The sequence below is a fragment of the Lampris incognitus genome, chromosome 1 (assembly GCF_029633865.1).
Source record: "Lampris incognitus isolate fLamInc1 chromosome 1, fLamInc1.hap2, whole genome shotgun sequence".
NCBI classification, from domain to species: domain Eukaryota; kingdom Metazoa; phylum Chordata; class Actinopteri; order Lampriformes; family Lampridae; genus Lampris; species Lampris incognitus.
This window is the reverse complement of record NC_079211.1, coordinates 142,703,404-142,720,913: the sequence shown is the minus strand read 5'-3', so window position 1 is coordinate 142,720,913 and position 17,510 is coordinate 142,703,404. Positions and strand designations below refer to the sequence as shown.

The 17,510-nt window shown below is 49.3% G+C and overlaps 2 protein-coding genes across 2 annotated transcripts in view; both read left to right on the top strand.

The window, feature by feature from the left end:
- LOC130125563 (uncharacterized) overlaps window positions 1-6,017 on the top strand; it is a 49,108-nt gene extending 43,091 nt beyond the window's left edge. The window contains exon 3 of the mRNA XM_056295168.1: window positions 5,814-6,017. Coding sequence (XP_056151143.1) covers window positions 5,814-5,885 — 72 coding nt within the window. The 3' untranslated portion in view covers window positions 5,886-6,017. The remainder of the gene's footprint in view (window positions 1-5,813) is intronic.
- Window positions 6,018-12,051: 6,034 nt separating this feature from the next.
- egr3 (early growth response 3) lies at window positions 12,052-16,757 on the top strand. The gene is made up of 2 exons (XM_056291425.1): window positions 12,052-12,576; window positions 15,549-16,757. Exons 1-2 carry the CDS (start codon window positions 12,423-12,425, stop codon window positions 16,652-16,654), a joined length of 1,260 nt encoding a protein of 419 aa, XP_056147400.1. The 5' UTR covers window positions 12,052-12,422; the 3' UTR covers window positions 16,655-16,757.
- The last annotated feature ends 753 nt before the right edge of the window (window positions 16,758-17,510 follow it).

The window sequence follows — 17,510 nt, the reverse complement described above, 5'->3', positions numbered from 1 at the left end:
GGGATAAGGGATACTTCAAGGAATACTCTCTTCCCTGATCTCGAATCGGCCCGTTGTGATTTGTTCACAGTTAGCGCTGTAACCGAGGGGTTGCCGGTCTCCTCAAGCCGCTGCTAACTGTGAACTTTGATTTCGCACAGGAGGGCAAACAAAGGTAACAGGCTGTTTAAAAGACGGGGCTGTCCTGCGAAGCGGCGCTGCTCAGAGCCCGGGTGTTATCTTCCACAGTGAGCTAAGCTGTGGACAAAACACAGGAAAAAAATGGTAAAGTCGTGTCTCTGCCAACTCGGGGATATTTCCAAGATGCGATCAGTGTTATCTTACATTTCCTCACGCCCGGACCGCTGTAACGCCCCGTGTACCTGCCTCGGCGTTGCCCGACTTCAGATTGTGCAGAACTCTGCAGCCAGACTTCAGACGAGGACCCAACGCTCCCCCCTCACATCAGCCCGGTTTTAGCCTCCTCGCGCCAGTCGCCAGTCTCCTTTCGAATCAGTTTTCAAATCTTGATCGTGACTTACAAGGCTTTAGATGGCCAGGCGCCAGAGTACACCAGTGAACTCTTAACTCCTCGCTGTCCTAGAAGGCCTCCTAGACCTGCTGGGTCAGGCCTGCTAGCTCTTCCAGGGTGCAGGTTCAGGTCCAAAGGGTGATCAGGCGTTTGCTGAACTGGCGCCGCAGCTTCGCAACAGTCTTCCAGTTAGTATTCGATCTGCAGACACTTTTTTCTGCCTTTAAATCCTGTCTTAAGACACGTGTTTACACACGTGCCTTTACGCTGTGTTGTGCAACCACCCGAATTGAGTTTATTTTAATAGTTTCACTTATTCTACCTTTCGGGTGGTTTATTTTTAAATATCTTTTCTGTGGTCGTTTAATTGTGTGCTTGTATTTTGCTATTCGTGTGATTTTACCTGTGCTCGTTCTTGTGCTTTTCCTCTATATTTGGTTTTGTGCTGTCTTTGGAAAGCTCCTACCTTGAAAAGGCTATACACATAAACAAAACAAAAAAAGATCATTCCCAGTATTTGGCTCGCTTTTAGGAGCTCTTGAGTTGCGTAGAATAATCACCGGCGAACATTTGCACTTTCAGTTGTGACGTGGAAACTGGATTGGTTGGACGAGAATTATCAGCCCCGCTGAACTACCCGGAACACCCCTCCCAGCTTAACCGGTTCAAGAGATAGACGAAACTCTAGCTGATCCGGCGAGAGCGATCACAGTGCATAAATCTAGACATGCCAACTGCTTGATAGCTGGTCAACAAGTCAGCAAAATCCTTGCATCGACTCCCTAATGAGCATCATGTAGTGTACACTTCTGCTATATAAGATAGTATAGTGTAACACAGCGGGAGTATATATACTATTGTGTATGGGCATGATGGGTTGTGGGGTTGTGGTGCGGTATAATGTATGGGCAATATAGTATATAAGCAATATGGTATAATATATGGCCATAGGTTGTTTATTACTCAACCATAACGAGACTCCGTGTAGTAGCGACATACCTGTTGTGCATACCTGCTCACCGCCAACGTCCTGTTGTTGCTCCATTTACTTCTGTTTTTCTTTGTCGTTTGTTGTTTTCTTTTCTTTCTTTTTTTTTTTTCCTGTGCGAGTGACGTCTGCAGGTGTTGGAAGCTGCTGTGTACCAGAGTCAAATGCCTCGTGTGCATAGACCCGCTCGGCCAGTAAAGCCGATCCTGATTCTAAGGAAGCAGAACTTCAGCAACCAAGCCCGTTCAAAATATACCTTTTGTGGGGTTTTTTTGTGCTCTGCTCAGTCGGGGTGCATCTGGTGAAATATGTAGTTGAATTTGCTGGAAGACAGTAGGTAGTACCGGTGATTAAGGAGGTGACCTCATGTCCAGTCGGTCAGTGGATGGACAGGGGATGGGTGTTATTAGCTGCCGTTCTTTGTAGTCATGCGTGTAAATACATTATTGTGTGTTATGCTGATTCCTGTGGATGGCCTCCCAGCACATCAAACTTTGCTGCTTCCTCTTGCAGAAGGTTGCCTAGCTAACCACCCACAGGCGGCGGACCGATCAGGACTCTGGTTTCTGGATTTCTTGTTTGACAGGCGCTTTGGTAATGTTGACATCAGCAGTCTAATGTTAGCAAGCTGTTACTCTGGCATGGCCAGGTAGGTTGTCTAAAGGCTCATGCTTGACTAATGGGAAAAATAATAGGTGTTTAAAAGGATGCCCATAAAACAAGCTCCGGATTTTGAGATGGGAGCGAAGCCCTTCTAGCACATTCTTTTAGACTTATCACTTCAGTCGGATTTATTTCATAGACGGCAGGTGCAGCATTGTGGGATTACGCCGTCGGCGGCGCTGCGTTGGTAGCGAGGCGGCGAGCAGGGCCATAGAGTCATGTCGGGCTGCAGTACGGCGTAGTAAACAGGCAGACCGTCCTGCAGCTGTTGCACCCGGGTTCAACTGAGGATGACAGCCAGCATCTATCTACCTCGCTGAAGTGTCTGAGCAGAACTCTGAATCTGTACCAGTTCAGAGGACTCTTCTCTGTAGCGCTGACCTTCCTGCCGAAGGGATGAAGCACAAAGAGAGCTTCTCATCGAAGAGTCAATAAACATTATTATCAGTAGTTCATGAGCAGTTATGGTTCTGGTAGACTGTCCTGACTCTCCTCAGATGGAGAGGAAGGCCCAGGTTTGGTGCATTCGTGGGACACGTGGTTCAATAGAGGCACCTCCGTCTTTGATACCCCCCCCCCGCTTTTCTCCCCAGATGTACTTTTTTTTTTTTATTTCCCCCCTTTTTCTCCCAAGTTGTATCTAGTCAATTACCCCGCTACTCCATCCCCTCTCTGCCGAGCTGGGGGGCGTCCTGACCGACCAGAGGAGGCGCTAGTGCATCGACCAGGACACATACCCACATCCGGCTTCCCACCCACAGACACGGCCGATTGTGTCTGTAGGGATGCCCGACCAAGCCGGAGGTAACATGGGGATTCGAACCGGCGATCCCCGTGTTGGTAGCCAACGGAATAGACCGCTACGCTACCCGGACCCCCCCCATCCTTGACAATTTAAGTGTGCTGGTTCTGTGTCACCTCAGGGAAGCCTTGCTCTTCTCACATTGCCCAAACAGAGAGCTAAGGTGGAGACAAAAGGGAAGGGAGGTGGATCTCGGCGGCGTCCGCAGGCTCTTCGCTATCTGTCCTTTCCATGAGCAGGCAGATTGTAGAGGCGGAAACGTGGGTCTGCAGTGAAAACAGACGCCATCCTATTTTAAGGTCATTTGTAAATCTAGCCGTTTGAAGGATACCAACCCTGAGTGGGTGATAATACCCACTATTGTTAGTTAGCCCAGTTTTGGATTGTTTCCGAGATAATGGGTCAAAGCCAAACACCTCACGAGCAGGACTTATGTTCGATTCTCGTGTTTTCGTTTGGTTTTTACTACACTACACAGTCGCTCTCTCTATGGTATTCTCTTTTACAGGAAACGTTTTACTGCATAATCCTACGGCACATTCTGCCGTTGTTGAAATTAAAGGCAGATGTTTGCATACAGACAGGGGCAAAGAGGCAGTTGCACCATCTACCCCTGCCTGCCATGAGAGATAAGTCTACCATGAACCATTACCCTAAATTCAACTTAAAATTTGTTGTCCCCTGGCCCACTCCTGCATCCCTCACACTCGTTCCTTTGTCCGAGTTGCCGCCCTCTGTGTGTGTGTGTGGGGGGGGGGGTGAGGTCCCCACTCTGGGCAGACGGGGGGGAAAGTTGGGCATCTGCAGAGGCGATGCATTATCCTCCTGCTGGAGGGGCCACCAGGGCCGTGCCCTTTCATGAAGGAAGGTCGCTTATCTCCATTGCCCCCACTTGATTATTGCAGCCCTGTCCACAGGCCGCCTTAATTCACCTGTCGAGATTCAGGTACTCATCCGCTCGTCCTGCAGTTACTGTTCATCATCCTCTCCAGCTGAGCCGAGGACCTCGCCTGACCTCCGAGCCACTAGTGTCAGCCTAGGGGACTAGAAATGCGGGGAGGATCAGCAGCATGATATGTGACGTTTATATGGCATCTTCTCTTCTTCTTCTTCTTCTTCTTCTTCTTTTTTCTTGCCGCTTGTCTGAGTTACATGAAGCTGCAGTGTGGCGAAGCAGTCACAACCCTGCTTTAACAGTGGCGGTTATTTTAATGTCATCATTGCCGGGAGAATTATCCTAAAAACCGAAGTCCTCTATTAGAAACAAATGGGGCCTGCGGATTCAGAACAACAGAGGTGAATGCGGCAAAATAAATCCAGCGCTCGAACGAGACATCTTATCTGGAACGTAAACGAGTCCTTCTAATTTGGTTGCGTGTCAGCAGGAGGCAAGAGTGCTCGGTACTCATGGCAGCAGTACAGCGGCGCGTAATGCTCCCTCCAGATCGCTCTCTCGCTGCTGGAGGACAGAGAAATGTTTTTTCCCTGATGGCTAAACCAGCCACGGCGAAGGCCCCGTGAAGCAGCCGCAGGGAGAGGTCATCAGCAGTGATGTTTCTATCCAGGAAGGGCTCGCTTCGACCCTTCGGTGTGATATTATTCTCTCTACGGATCGGGAACTTCTCACTATCATCTTCTCTCGTTACAAACGATTGATTTCATGAGCTGCCGTTCTGCAGCTGCTGATGTAATTTTTTATTTTATTTTTTGCAAATGGAAATATCGGAGCGTCGGGAGTTTTTTTTTTTTCCCTTTTCTTTAAACAAATTCAAAACCTCTCTGTAGCATACGGGGTAAGGCGTTGTCTTGTGCACACCCGCGCTCACAAACAGCAGATTTGCACACGAGCTCCCTCCAGAAACTGTTGAAGTTTGCAACTTTAAAGCAAACGGGGCCTCGTTGACTCAGAAAGCCAATTGTGAACACACACCCCCCCCCCCACCCCCCGGTCTCCTTCCTAAAGGGAGGGTGAGCTGCAGGGAATAGGTTGGTTGTCAAATCTGAGAAGTGATATTGTCATACCAGCCGGATGGCCGTCTGGTGTTTGTTTAAGAGGGGAGGGAGTGGGGGGGAGGCAGGGGGGGGGGAGGGGGAGAACAGTCCAGGCGATTGAATCACATCTCCTTGCCAATACGTCTTTGCATTTCCACCTCCATCGTTACAGCAACATGTTTTATTTTCAGCAGTGGCTGTTCTCGGTGACTCACGTCCCGGAGCCGCGTGCTGCTCCGTTCTGCAAGGCCTCGCACCCTTAAACCCGGACCAAACGCTCATTAGAAATGCACCGTGGCGCATACCGAACATGCATTCTCTTGGTAGTACATTTATCCAGTCCAACAAGCTGGGCCTACTACACGTCAGAGGAGATAGTCTCCTAATCCATTATGGTGTTTAACTACTTATAAATGGAGATTTATTTTCTCTTTCGCTTCACTTATTTTGAACATTATACAGAAACAGAATTAAAAAAATAAATCTTTGTAACACTCCACCCCTCAACACACATGCACTTGCACAAACATAGAATAGAGTAGAATAGAATACACTTTATTTTTCATTTGTACATACATACAATGACATTCACTCTGCATTTAACCCACCCTAGCCGTGTAGCTAGGGGCAGTGGGCAGCTGCCGTGCAGCACCCGGGGACCAACTCCAGTTATTTCTTCCTATTGCCCCGATCAGGGGTACAGACAGGGTGTGCATGTCTTTTCTGATGAACACGTGCATCAAACACATGCATACAAATGCACCCACAATCGCCAGGTTGTCTGGAAAGTGAAATGTGTGTGTGTGTGTGTGTGTTTGTGTGTGTGTGCCTGCGTATTTATCATCCTTCTGCTGCAGGTAATTGGGATCCACAGGCCCTCATCAAAAGGTTTGACCTGGGGGCTCCCGTGGCCGCCGTGCAGTTCCTGACCCGGAACCACAAAGACTGAGGAGGGATGCTCAGCTGGAGTGACGTAACTCGCAGATGTGGCGTGTGCAGCGTTTCACCTGTCCAGTCGGAGTGGCATCGGTATCGCGTGTACAACACATAATAAAACATACAAAGCGAGGATGAGATTGTCGTGAAAATTTCCGCACCCTCTCCGAATTGCCTCATGTGGATGCCCTGAATGTATGCGGTTTGTCAACTTATCTGTAATCGGTGTCTGAACAATATTTCCTCTGCGCGTCACGCTAACTGGCGGGTTCTGGTGCAGCCCTCTCTTGTCACCTGGCCTGGAGTTTAGGGTTGGATACAGTTGACCTCAGTGGGGATTTCTCATTAGTTTCCGAGCCCTGTCAACAAAAGAGGAAAGAGGGCCTGATATCACAACTCCGTGGAAAGAGTCGATTCTAATTCAGGGGCGGAAACACGTCAGGGCCAAAAAAAGGAAGTGGGAGGTGAAACTCAGACCGCAACGCAGCCGGAAGCCACAGTGGAACTTGAACCAAAATACTGTTCTCAGTGACAGGACCAGGGGAGGGACTGCAGTGCTTGTGATGTGTTTGGGTAATAGGAACATGCGGTTTCTAAATTTTGTTTATCACATTTCCATTGACCACTCTTAGACCATTAAGAAAGTTTCTGAGCTTGTGGTCTTGGAGAGTTCACAACAGAAACTCTGCCACCTCAAAACCGGCAGTACGTTGACGTGTCCTTGGGTTTAACTTTTCGCGCGGTGAACCCATTTTGAACTTTAGCCGGTGGCGTGAGGGGCCCACCTGGCAGGTCTGCAGAGGATGCTGCTGCGGATAAACTTTTCAACCCTTTCACTGAGAGGAACACTTTTCAGACTTCCGCTGGTCTTTGTAGCGGGTGGGTCAGAGTACCCCCCATGAGGAATATTGGTTTCCAACCAGCGCCTCTCCTCCGGGAGGGGTTTGTATCAATACCCAAGATGTCTGGAAAAGGCTGGATTTACATGAGGAACTTTGATGTTCCCATGATCAATCTCTCGTTGGTGGTTTCATTGACACTAATTTGGTGTCTCATCAGTGGGTGAGGCCGGAGTAGGTAATGGAGGTTTCTCTGTTCTTTTGGTGGTTAAGCCAGCCTTGGTAAACCTCTGTGTGCCCTCCCCGTGAACTCTGGGAGATCATTGATCAAATTGTCCCGCGCTTGCTTTGTTTTTGCCTCCGACTTGGCAGTCAAAGCAGCCCCCGGTCCGCAAACAACACAGCCAAAACAACGAGCGGCTAATCTGACGATCCATCCTTTTTGAACAGACGCGAAGTGCGCTTTGAGCAGGGAAATCTTCCTCGGCATTGATTCAGCCATATCATTTGACTTACAAAATAATGTATGGGACGAGTCCGCAACGGTACGACGGGACACCCGGCGTGCCAAGTGGGAGACCCGTCGTCCAAAACCGCCTACTTATAACGTATTATTTGACCAATGCACTGCCAAGATTTATAATTCTACTTACAACCTGCATTATTTCCTCCCCATGACTGCAACAACAACAACAACAAAAAAAAGGGGGGGGGGGAGCCTCTCGGTGCTGGAGGGTTTTGCCACCTAGCTTCCTCGTATGTGTTTATGCTACTCCCGAGCGTCAGGAGAGTCGAGATATTGCGATGACGAAAAACTGACAGGTGCAGTTCAACCGTGTGCGGTATATTGCATTTTCTGGGGGGGGAAAAGACCGGCATCCCCTGATGATATAACAGAGGCATTTAATATTTTCTTAATTTATTCAGACGAAGATTAATTAAATGGAATGTGTATAATCAATTCAATTGCCTAACCGCGCCGAGTGAGCTAATATGCATACTGACTGGGGCCCTGCGTTCGTCTTCCTTTGCCGCGGATTACGAGAAGAGCTGCGGAGCTGTTCGCCTGAGAATTTCCCCCCCCGAGTTTCACCGCGCTCCTCCGTGGCGCGGCGGGGCGGATTTGAGCGCGACATCTGCTCGGTCCTGTCCTTTGAGGAGGGCGAAGCACATCCATGCGGTCCACGATTCACCAGAGAGCAAAACACTTATTTTAGATGATGTCTTTTTCTGGGCCTCCAACGATTTCTCCTTGTGCTATCTACCCCGACCGCGTGTCTTTAATGTATAGACTTTATCATCCCCAGTATATACGGTGAGCAGTACAACCAGTGTGAGCTTTATCAAAGCCAGAGTTGAAGGCCGTAACCACCCCTACACCCTGACGTCAAACCGCACAGGAAATACTCGGTGTCGTGCCGTGTCAATGCCCACATGAGGACAACATGCACTTTTTTTGGGGGGGGTCAGAAAGAAGGACAACACCGAGGGGTGTCCGCTATAACGCGCGTTTTTATTCACCACACTACCAGTGTTTGGGGACGTGAACCTCTCCGTTGCTGGTGTCGGATTGACTTGCATGGGCGAGGAACGGCGGTTTGAACCTGCCCCCGAACGGAGCTTGGAAAAAATGAAAATAAATATTTGATTACATGTCCGCCGTGCCTCTGTAAATTTCCTCTCTGCATTGAAATGAAACAAAGATATCTATCTAGGACAAGCCAGCGCTTCCACGGAATCCCCGTATGCAAAGAAGGCTGCATGCTGTGTGGTCAAAGTGATGTAATGCCAGCGCCGGCAGACAGGAAGCCGGCCTTCCTCTGACACCATGGCTTACAGTCTAGGAAACAGGCCTGCAAACAGGTAAGCATATTCCAGAGGGGTTAGCCACCTTTCCGTTCTCAAATCCATACAAACATGTTCCCCTCGGAAAGTAACTCTTCTGACCATAAAGAGGTCGGTGTTGGTGTCGGGAATTCCCTCTCTGGTTGGCCTTCCTAAACGTGATGGTGGAGGTTGTCATTTCCCCGTGGGCTGCGGGGGGGGGGGGGGGGGGCACGTATCGATCAGCCTGTATTCTGTTTGACAGGATCGCCGAGCCGTTGCACATTCAGCTTGCTCGTCTGATACCGACCTTCGTTCGTGACTGTGTAGATGGACACAGACGAGTGTTTTCGAACCTGCCTCTTCAGCCTCGACTGACTGCCGGTCTCCCCGCCCTTATAAACTACACAGAGGCACGACAGCATGAAGGTTGCACACATTTATAGGTGTACTTGTCCCGCTGCTTGCGTCTGGACATCATCTACTTCCACATCGTAAGTTCTTGAATCGGTTGACTTGATAGAAAATCTGATTTTTGGAAATCTGTTTGGGTGAAACCGGCTAATCAGCACTGATTTGTGTGGGGTTTTTTTTGTAGGGTCCAACAACAGGTGAGGGAATGAAAGACTCCGAATTCCCTGTTGCTGAGAGTGAGTCTCATCTAAAATGGGAGTATCCCACAATGAGCTGACGCGGGAGGCGACGCACCCGGGGCCTTCTGGGATAGCTGTCAGCCCCAATAAGTCTAAATTGGAAACCAGAGGGGTAGGTTTCTCTATTTGTGGTTTCTGTAACAATGTGTTTTTATGGGGTGGCATCGTTAGCGCCACGCCCAACCCCCAAACATGGAGGACCAGTGTGCTGACTTTAGCCCGGTCCCCCGACCCGAGACCAGTCTGGTGTGGTTAAACCTACTGGGAGCCCCGGCATAGCTCTCAGGGTCTTACCCGCATGCAAGCCTCTCCGCCCCTGCAAGGTCACAGCACAGGGAGCCTGATGTGTCCCGCCGGAGATGAAGAGGAGAAGTAAGTCTTTTTTCATTTCCTTTTCCTCTGGTGCCTACAAATGTCACAGATGATTACAAAGCTTCGTCACCCACTTCACGTGTTCAAAGCTCGACGTCAGACTGAGCACATTGTCACTCTTTGTATCACAAGCTCACAACAGTACATGTGAAAGAGGCCAGTGGTGGTGTGATAGTGTCTCAACAGGAAGTGTCGAATATTAATTGCAGTATGGAGCATGTAGGCTGCTGCGACAACATCCTCACAATGCCTGTGAACTATCTAGAGGAACCTGTACATCCCAAAGTGCACAAGCACCGTCATCACACACACATACACATACAGGCCCATAGCAAAGTTGAAAAATTTGGCCAAAAAAAAAAAAGGAATTTGGGATTTTGCTTCCCTGTCATGTACATGTACATACATACCCGGATAGCATCCGGATGTGGGCCACTTCAGGCAGTGATGCGGCACTGCTGGCCTTCTTCTGGCCCTGACAAAACGGATGTGAGCCTGAAGTGGCCCATGTGGTAAATGGTGAATATGGCCCAAATATCACAAAACAAATATGGGTCACCTTTGGTAAATATGTGGCACATGCGGCGTTGCTACGGCGCGGTTCTGGCCCAGATCTGGCAAACAGGAGCGGACCGCCCAAGTGCCGTCATTCCAGGCGGTACGTGGGCCGGGTGAAAGCGTCGGGTGTGGGACGGGTCCGGGCCACAGCGGCTTTGCTGTCTGGGTACGGCGAGTGTACGCTTCATACTGAAGATTGCTGAAACCCAGCTAAGTCGATGCACAGATGAAACTCTTCAACATTAGTGTGCTTTGACCCGGATCAGCAGGATGACTGCTGTCACATGCAGACTGCGCCCGAAGAGCGGTGGTTTGATTCCTGCTTGCTCTGTTTACATAAACCAACACTTAGCATGATTCAGACTAATTCTCCCACACAGTCTATTTACAGCTTTTGGTTCTTCTAGCTATTATTAATTCCCCGGGTCTAAATAGCCGGGCCTTGGAATTCCTTGTGATGTGTGGCCCGTTGCAGCGATCAAAACACGACACACTGTTACGCAAAAGTTACAAGAGGTGAAATGTGTGAGATGGTGACAACTTTAATTGGAAACAGCGGTGATTATTAACCCCCAAAAAAAAGAAAAGAAAAGAAAAAGCAAAAACTGAGATTGGTGACTCAACATTACAAAGGCTTTCGTAAACGTGCGCTTTTCCCCAGAGGCGTATCTTAAAAACTGCTAAAGAGCCCAGCAGATTTTAACTTATTGTATCGCAAGTTGCTAAAACGGTCGAGAGGAGGGAGCCATGACGCTGCGTCCAATGTCGTCTCTTAAAATGGTTGTGGGTTCCGATCACTTTTCCACTACCAGTCTATCCGGAAGTCTGTCAACCAAATTTAGACTCGAAGGGGCGGCGCCGGATCACTACCATATATGGAGTTTCCACTTGGCCGGCCGCTCGGCGCTCCGAGTCGACGCGGGGCTTTGCGGAGCAAAGCGAAGCGCTCGCGGTGTTTACCAAGTGATTGACTGTGTCACCTGCGGTTCGTGAGAGCCGGAGTCGCTGCGCAAAAGGCTTTAAAAGCGACGGTCTGCCGCACTGCACGGCCCATAACTCCTATTGTGTCGCTGCAGTTGGATTCATGTAGAGTTTAACAAAAAAACAAACAAAGAGAGGCCATCTAAACAAAATCACCCACGTTTTCCTGATTTTTTTTTTTTTGGGGGGCCCTCTGGGCGTGTTAGGAAAACAAACAAGGGACGTTAACCCTGTGAGGAACCGGTCCAGACCGAGGATCTCAGCAGATACCGTGTGGCTACACGAGCCCTTCAGTGCGGTTGTTGACGCTCTGACGACGCCCCCCCCCCCCGCCCACCTGCCCCCTCGGCGCACGCACCTACACGCACATACGGCCCCGAAGGTGCGAACAGCTTATGATTCTTTCGGTAGTCATATGTTGTGTTGTGTTGTGTTGTTATGTTATGTTATGTTATTAGACTCGTAGATTTACAAGACAGCGACGTTACCTCGAAACCTTTGTTTTCACGATTTAATTGCCGGTAACCTACACACAAAGCTACACCAACTACAGGTCCTAATGACTTAAAATAATAATAATAATAATAATAATAATAATAATAAATTAGACTCGATATAAAGTTGAGGTAAACTGATAAGGTTCCTTTCCACACGTGTAGCCCCCCCCCCGCCCCCAGAAGAGTGGGGGGCTTATCCCGGCGGTGGACAGGTGAAGTTCAGTTTGCATCCGTCGGAGCAGGCTCACCGACTGTTCCTGTGCCGCTACACTTTCCACACACACACACACACACACGCGCGGGCTGACGCGCTGCGGACTGCCTGGCCTCGCGCAGCCTATCCATAAATGGTCATCTACGTCACGCAAATGTTCCAGCCCCCTATTTAAACGGGTAAGCTGGAGTCCCCTGTCAAGCTCCAATAGAGCAAAGTAGAGCGGCGCGCTTGTGCAGCCAGCATCACCGTTTCCATTGATCCACAGACTTCAGATTCCCCCCACAAAACAGACCACCAGTGTTCACCGGTGATCAGATGAATAACACTAGCCCGAGTGTGACCATCGCAGGGCTGCCGCTTCGAGAAGGGGACGGGATTCGGCGGAACTTGGATACGTACAACACACTAGTAGGATTCCGGGCTCCTCTCCTTTGCGTGTGCGTGCGTGTGTGTGTGTGTGTGTGTGTGTGAGCGTGTGTGGGTCCGGTGATCACCACCTGTGCGTTTCACTCTGAGAGCACCCGTCGTCCGAGCCACCTGGATACCTGAGCGCTTGTCATTGATGTCAGACTGAATATTAACAACTGCTATGACAGGGAAACTGGCGGACAAGCTCCCTCTTACCATGAGCAGTTTAATAAACACGATCCCTGACAGTCTCTACCCCGAGGAGGACATTCCCACGTCTATGAATATTTTCCCCAGTACGGATTCTATTAACCACTATTCGCAGATGAACACAGGTAAGCGACGCGCCTCCTCTACTACTTTTGCTGTGTGTTTGTTTGTTAGTTTTTGTTGTTGTTTTTTTTTTTTTTTAATTCTCGCTTAGAGACGCGCGAGCTGCGCCGCCTGCGCGCGCTCGGTGGGCATGACGGGGAGGGGGGGGAGAGCGTGCAGAACGCGGCAACAGTTGTCCGTCTGCAGGCTGCGGAGCGCTGCGCGAGACTCGGCACCTGCCCGCGCTCGGCCGCGTTGCGACCGACGTTACACGCGCGCTCTCTCGCGCTTAATAACTTTATTAGTGGTCGCTTCAACAAACCAACCCCCGGTCGTACACAAAGAAACAACAACAACAACAACAACAACAGCGTGTTGTTAAACGGGCGTGGGATATAACCCGTATTTTATTTCGCTGCGTGGCATGCTGCCCCTCCACCCCCCAAAAAATAGAAAATAAATTAAGACAATTTAAAGAGAATCCGGTTCGTTTTGGGGGCTGCGCGTAGTGGTTGTACACACCAGGCTTAAACATGCTGAAGCAGATGATGCATGGTGGTGGTGGTGGTTGTTGTTGTTGTTGTTGTTGTTACTGGGGGGGGGGGGGACACCGGCATTGTGTTACCTCGAAGTCCTCCAAATATTCTAAGTGGCGTCTCTGCTGAAGTCTGGTCTGTGTTGTTGCGAGGCTTGAAAGAAAAAGAAAACAAAACCAAGTCCCGCCGTAAAGGCTTCGATTTATTGAGCTCCAGTTTCCGCATAGAGTCCCAAGTAGCCCGAGACACAATGACTCCCATTCATAAGTCTGTGTCACGTCAGGGACCGTCACAGTGGCCCTCACACGCACCCGGTCCCCGCGCCTCGGCCAGGCGCGAGAGCCTTCCCAACCGGGATCACACTCGCGCCACAAGGGCCCGCGTGTGCGTGTAGCTCTTCTTCTTCTTTTTCTTCTTCTTCTTCGTCTTCTTTTTAAGGCTCGGTAGCTACTGTAAGTTGCGAGGCCGGGGCACATCACCGGCTCATGGCGGGGTGAGTGTCTGAGCCTGTAGGTGTGACCGATGTGCAGCCGCGGTGACCGGTGTGTGTGTGTCCGCCTCAGCGTTCAGGCAGTGCCGGTCTCGCAGCCTCGCCTCCACAGCAGCGGGTCAAGACTGAGTTAAAAAAAAACCAAAACAACTTTTAATCTAAAAGACGTTTTGACGCGTTATAACCTCCGAGCAGAATTATTGACTGTATCGTCAGACAATGTCAAAACACAAAATGATCGTTTTCCTGATCTTTTTTTTTTTTGGGGGGGGGGTCGTTAAAATTTTCAAAACCTCAATTTGTGATCGGCCTGCTTTCTCAGCACCTGAAGGCGTCTCCGTAATGAATTTAATGTTACACGTTCGTCGCCCGGTTTGCATGAACACACTCCTGTATGTACGCGCACACACACACACCGATGCAGACGTGCTGTGTGACAGGAACACGATCCGGGCAGATTAACAGATGTTGCTGTAGGTGTGTAATAGAGTTGGAACTTTATTTACATAATCAACAGGAGGTGGTGTAAATGCAAAGCACTCTCTTGTCAAGGTTTTTTTTTTTTTTTGGAAAAATCAGAATTAAACATCTTTTAGCTCGTGACATGCAGGTGGAGGGGGACTGACCCGCAAGAGAGGGATTGTGGCTTTTATTTCTCACGTCACTCGTCCCGTTTAAATACCCCACCGCTCGGATCCCCATCGCCCAGGCAGCGGACTAGATTACTGTACGTTATTTTTTGGGACCGTCCTCTCAGTGTTATATTAAAATTAAAAAAAAAAAAAGATGCCAAAAGTGTCACCATGTCTGTTCACCTCCCGTTTTAAATGAGTCTCGTGCAGCGTATGTAAAATTAGGTTGTGTTTGTTTCATCATACATTGTTCTTCAGCCAAATTCTTGGGACTGAATATATATAATTTCTTGCAAATTGAAAGACAGGTTGTTTTATATCTGTTCATATAAATATAATATATATAGATATGAAAAAAAAAATCTGTTGAAAATTCTTCTCAAATCTAACCTGAGTGAACACAGTGGTATCTATATATATATCTATTATCTATATACATCTATACATGTAAATATATATATATATTTAAATATATATATATATATGGTTAATGGATGATATATATATACACACACACATATATATATAATATATGTATATGCTACACACACGGTGGGATATTGTAAAACAGCAGAGTTCACCGTAAAAAGCAGGAAGTTGGTGCAAAAAATTATCATAAAGGCAACAAAGTGTCCAGCAGACTGATGGCGTCAGAGCTGCGTTCTGATAGCAAACGCTGCACGCTATAATTTTCCTCATCATGTGCAGGCTGCCCCCCCCCCCCATGCAAACACTTTTCTTAAATCCCCGAGCTTGATGGCAGTGGTGGCGTCTGCCGTATAATCCTCGCTGCTGTAAAGAAATCAGATCTCGCCCCATTTAACTTGGCTGTCCTCCTGTGGGACACAATGACTGGATCAAAGGGGGTGTTTAGGTCTTGATTTATGACGCCTTGTGGGATCTGAGATAGAGAGAGAGAGAGAGAGAGAGAGGGAGAGGGAGAGAGAGAGAGAGAGGCCACTGTCTCCGAGGCAGCAGTCAGTCAGTTTAACTTACAGGTCTGACAGCGATCACATTTTGTTCATGAAGTGCACTGGACTTTATTTTGGATCTCTTGTTGGCAGACTATTACAGAAATATGCAGAGAAGCTGAGTTTCGGACTAACAGAGGACTGTCACTGAAATCAAGCAAGTTCATCGTTTAGTAGAGTAGTTTTTAAACTTTTCTTTTTTTTCCATCAATTGAAGTGTAATATATCATATATCATACATCATATATCACACGCTTTCTTTCTCACTCATTTTATTGCATTGTTTATGTTTGGAAAACCATGTGAAGGATTGATTCTTAATCTCACTCTCAACCTTTTTCCCCCCCCCCTCCACCTTTGATCCAGACAATATCATGGACCTGGGCATGGGAAGTGAGAAGGGGACTGCAGAGATTCAGTATGGCTCCAGCTTCCAGTCCAACCGCAGCGGGCAGACCGTCACCTACCTGGGGAAGTTCGCCTTTGACACTCCTCCGTCAGGTGGCATCGGCGGCTCGGGCTGGTGCTCTGACAACAACATCATCAGTTTAGTCAGTGCAGGCATCCTGGGCGTTTCTCCGTCACCCGGCACAGTAACGACACAGACGTCATCCACCGCAGCCAGCATGGGTGGACAGACATCAGATATGGAGCAGGTGTACGGCCCCCCGCTGCCCGCCTATTCAACTTGCAGTGACCTGTATCAGGACCAGGTGTCCTTCCACCACAGCCCAGCCACCAGCACGGGCCTCGCCTACCCCGGCAATGACTATCACTCCACCTCCAAGCCCTCTATGGATGGTAGCCTCTTTTCCATGATCCCCGATTACAACCTCTTCCATCACCAGGGGGAGGTCGGCGTGATGGAGCACAAACCCTTCCAGACCATGGACCCCATCCGAGTCAACCCTCCGCCTATCACACCTCTGGAGACCATCCGGGCATTCAAAGACAAGCAGCAGATTCACCCAGGTTTCATCGGCGGGCAGCAGCACGTCCCGCAGCACCACCCGCCGCCGCAGACTCTGACGCTGAAACCCATCCGGCCGCGGAAGTACCCCAACCGGCCGAGCAAAACCCCCGTGCACGAGCGGCCGCACGCCTGCCCGGCGGAGAACTGCGACAGGCGCTTCTCGCGCTCCGACGAGCTGACGCGCCACCTTCGCATCCACACGGGTCACAAGCCCTTCCAGTGCCGAATATGCATGCGCTCCTTCAGCCGGAGTGACCACCTGACCACGCACATCCGCACACACACGGGCGAGAAGCCCTTCTCTTGTGAGTTCTGTGGACGCAAGTTCGCCCGGAGCGACGAGAGAAAGAGACACGCTAAGGTTCACCTGAAACAGAAGGACAAGAAGCCAACGGACAAGGGCAGTGGGGCAACCGGCAGTCACAGCTCTCCCCCCAGCTCCTGTGCCAGTGGGGGGGGCAACAGTGGAAACATCATGACCGTCACTACCTGTGCGTAGACTGCGCCCTCACTATGCCGCCCCCCCCCCTCCTCCCCCATAAGCTGCAGGAGAAAGGGCCGCCTGCCTGTCCACTCTCAGATGAATAGGTGACTCTTCTATTATTTCGCGTAACCTTTTCTTTCCATTTGTCCCCTCTCTGTTTGGAGGTGGATGCCCTTAGCGTAAGCAGGGAGGGTGGAGGACGCTGTGCTCTCTCTCTCTCTCTCCCCCCCCCCCCCCCATCTCTCTCTTTCGAGCAACTTAGAGCCACAGCCACTGTTAATGCAGGGCCAACACGCAGAGGGACACCACGGCACATTCTGCCCGACAAGGCCGCCACGCGTCTGTAGGTTCTGGGGTGGATGCGGTTTCGTGCAAAAATTGATTCAGAATTCCAAATTTGGGAAGAGTGCCAGAGTGCATCATAGGGACTGAGATAGACAAAACCGCACGGAGCTTAGAAAGAGAAAAAAAACAAGGTGAGTTGTCTGGGATACATGCATTAATTTTATTGAGTTGTTTTGAAGTGCAATTGGTTATACTCGTGTACCGTCATAGATACCTTATTAGTGGCACTTGACTGTCTTTTTTTTGTTGTTTATTTTATTTTATTTTATTATTTTTTTGTTGTTGTTGTTGAAGTGTAGTATTTTTTTTTTCCTTTTATATCTGAATGTCGCTTTCGGAAAAAGAATGTGCCAAAAGTATTGTGACAATACGTCCGACCTTGTTCTCGTCATTGTGCCCGACATGGACCAAACACGTCCGAAATATCAGCAGACGGCGAGAAGGGAGAACAGTCGGTCAGCCAACATATTGAAAAATACATTTTTTATTATTTTTTATTATTTTTTATTTGCTTCTGAGATTTTCG

What these genes read in the sequence shown, in the direction of transcription:
- egr3 (XM_056291425.1), top strand. Translation starts at nt 12,423, where the DNA reads ATGACAGGGAAACTGGCGGACAAGCTCCCTCTTACCATGAGCAGTTTA. An exon ending in CTATTCGCAGATGAACACAG is followed by an intron (nt 12,577 to 15,548) that starts GTAAGCGACGCG and finishes CCTTTGATCCAG; the next exon opens with ACAATATCATGGACCTGGGC.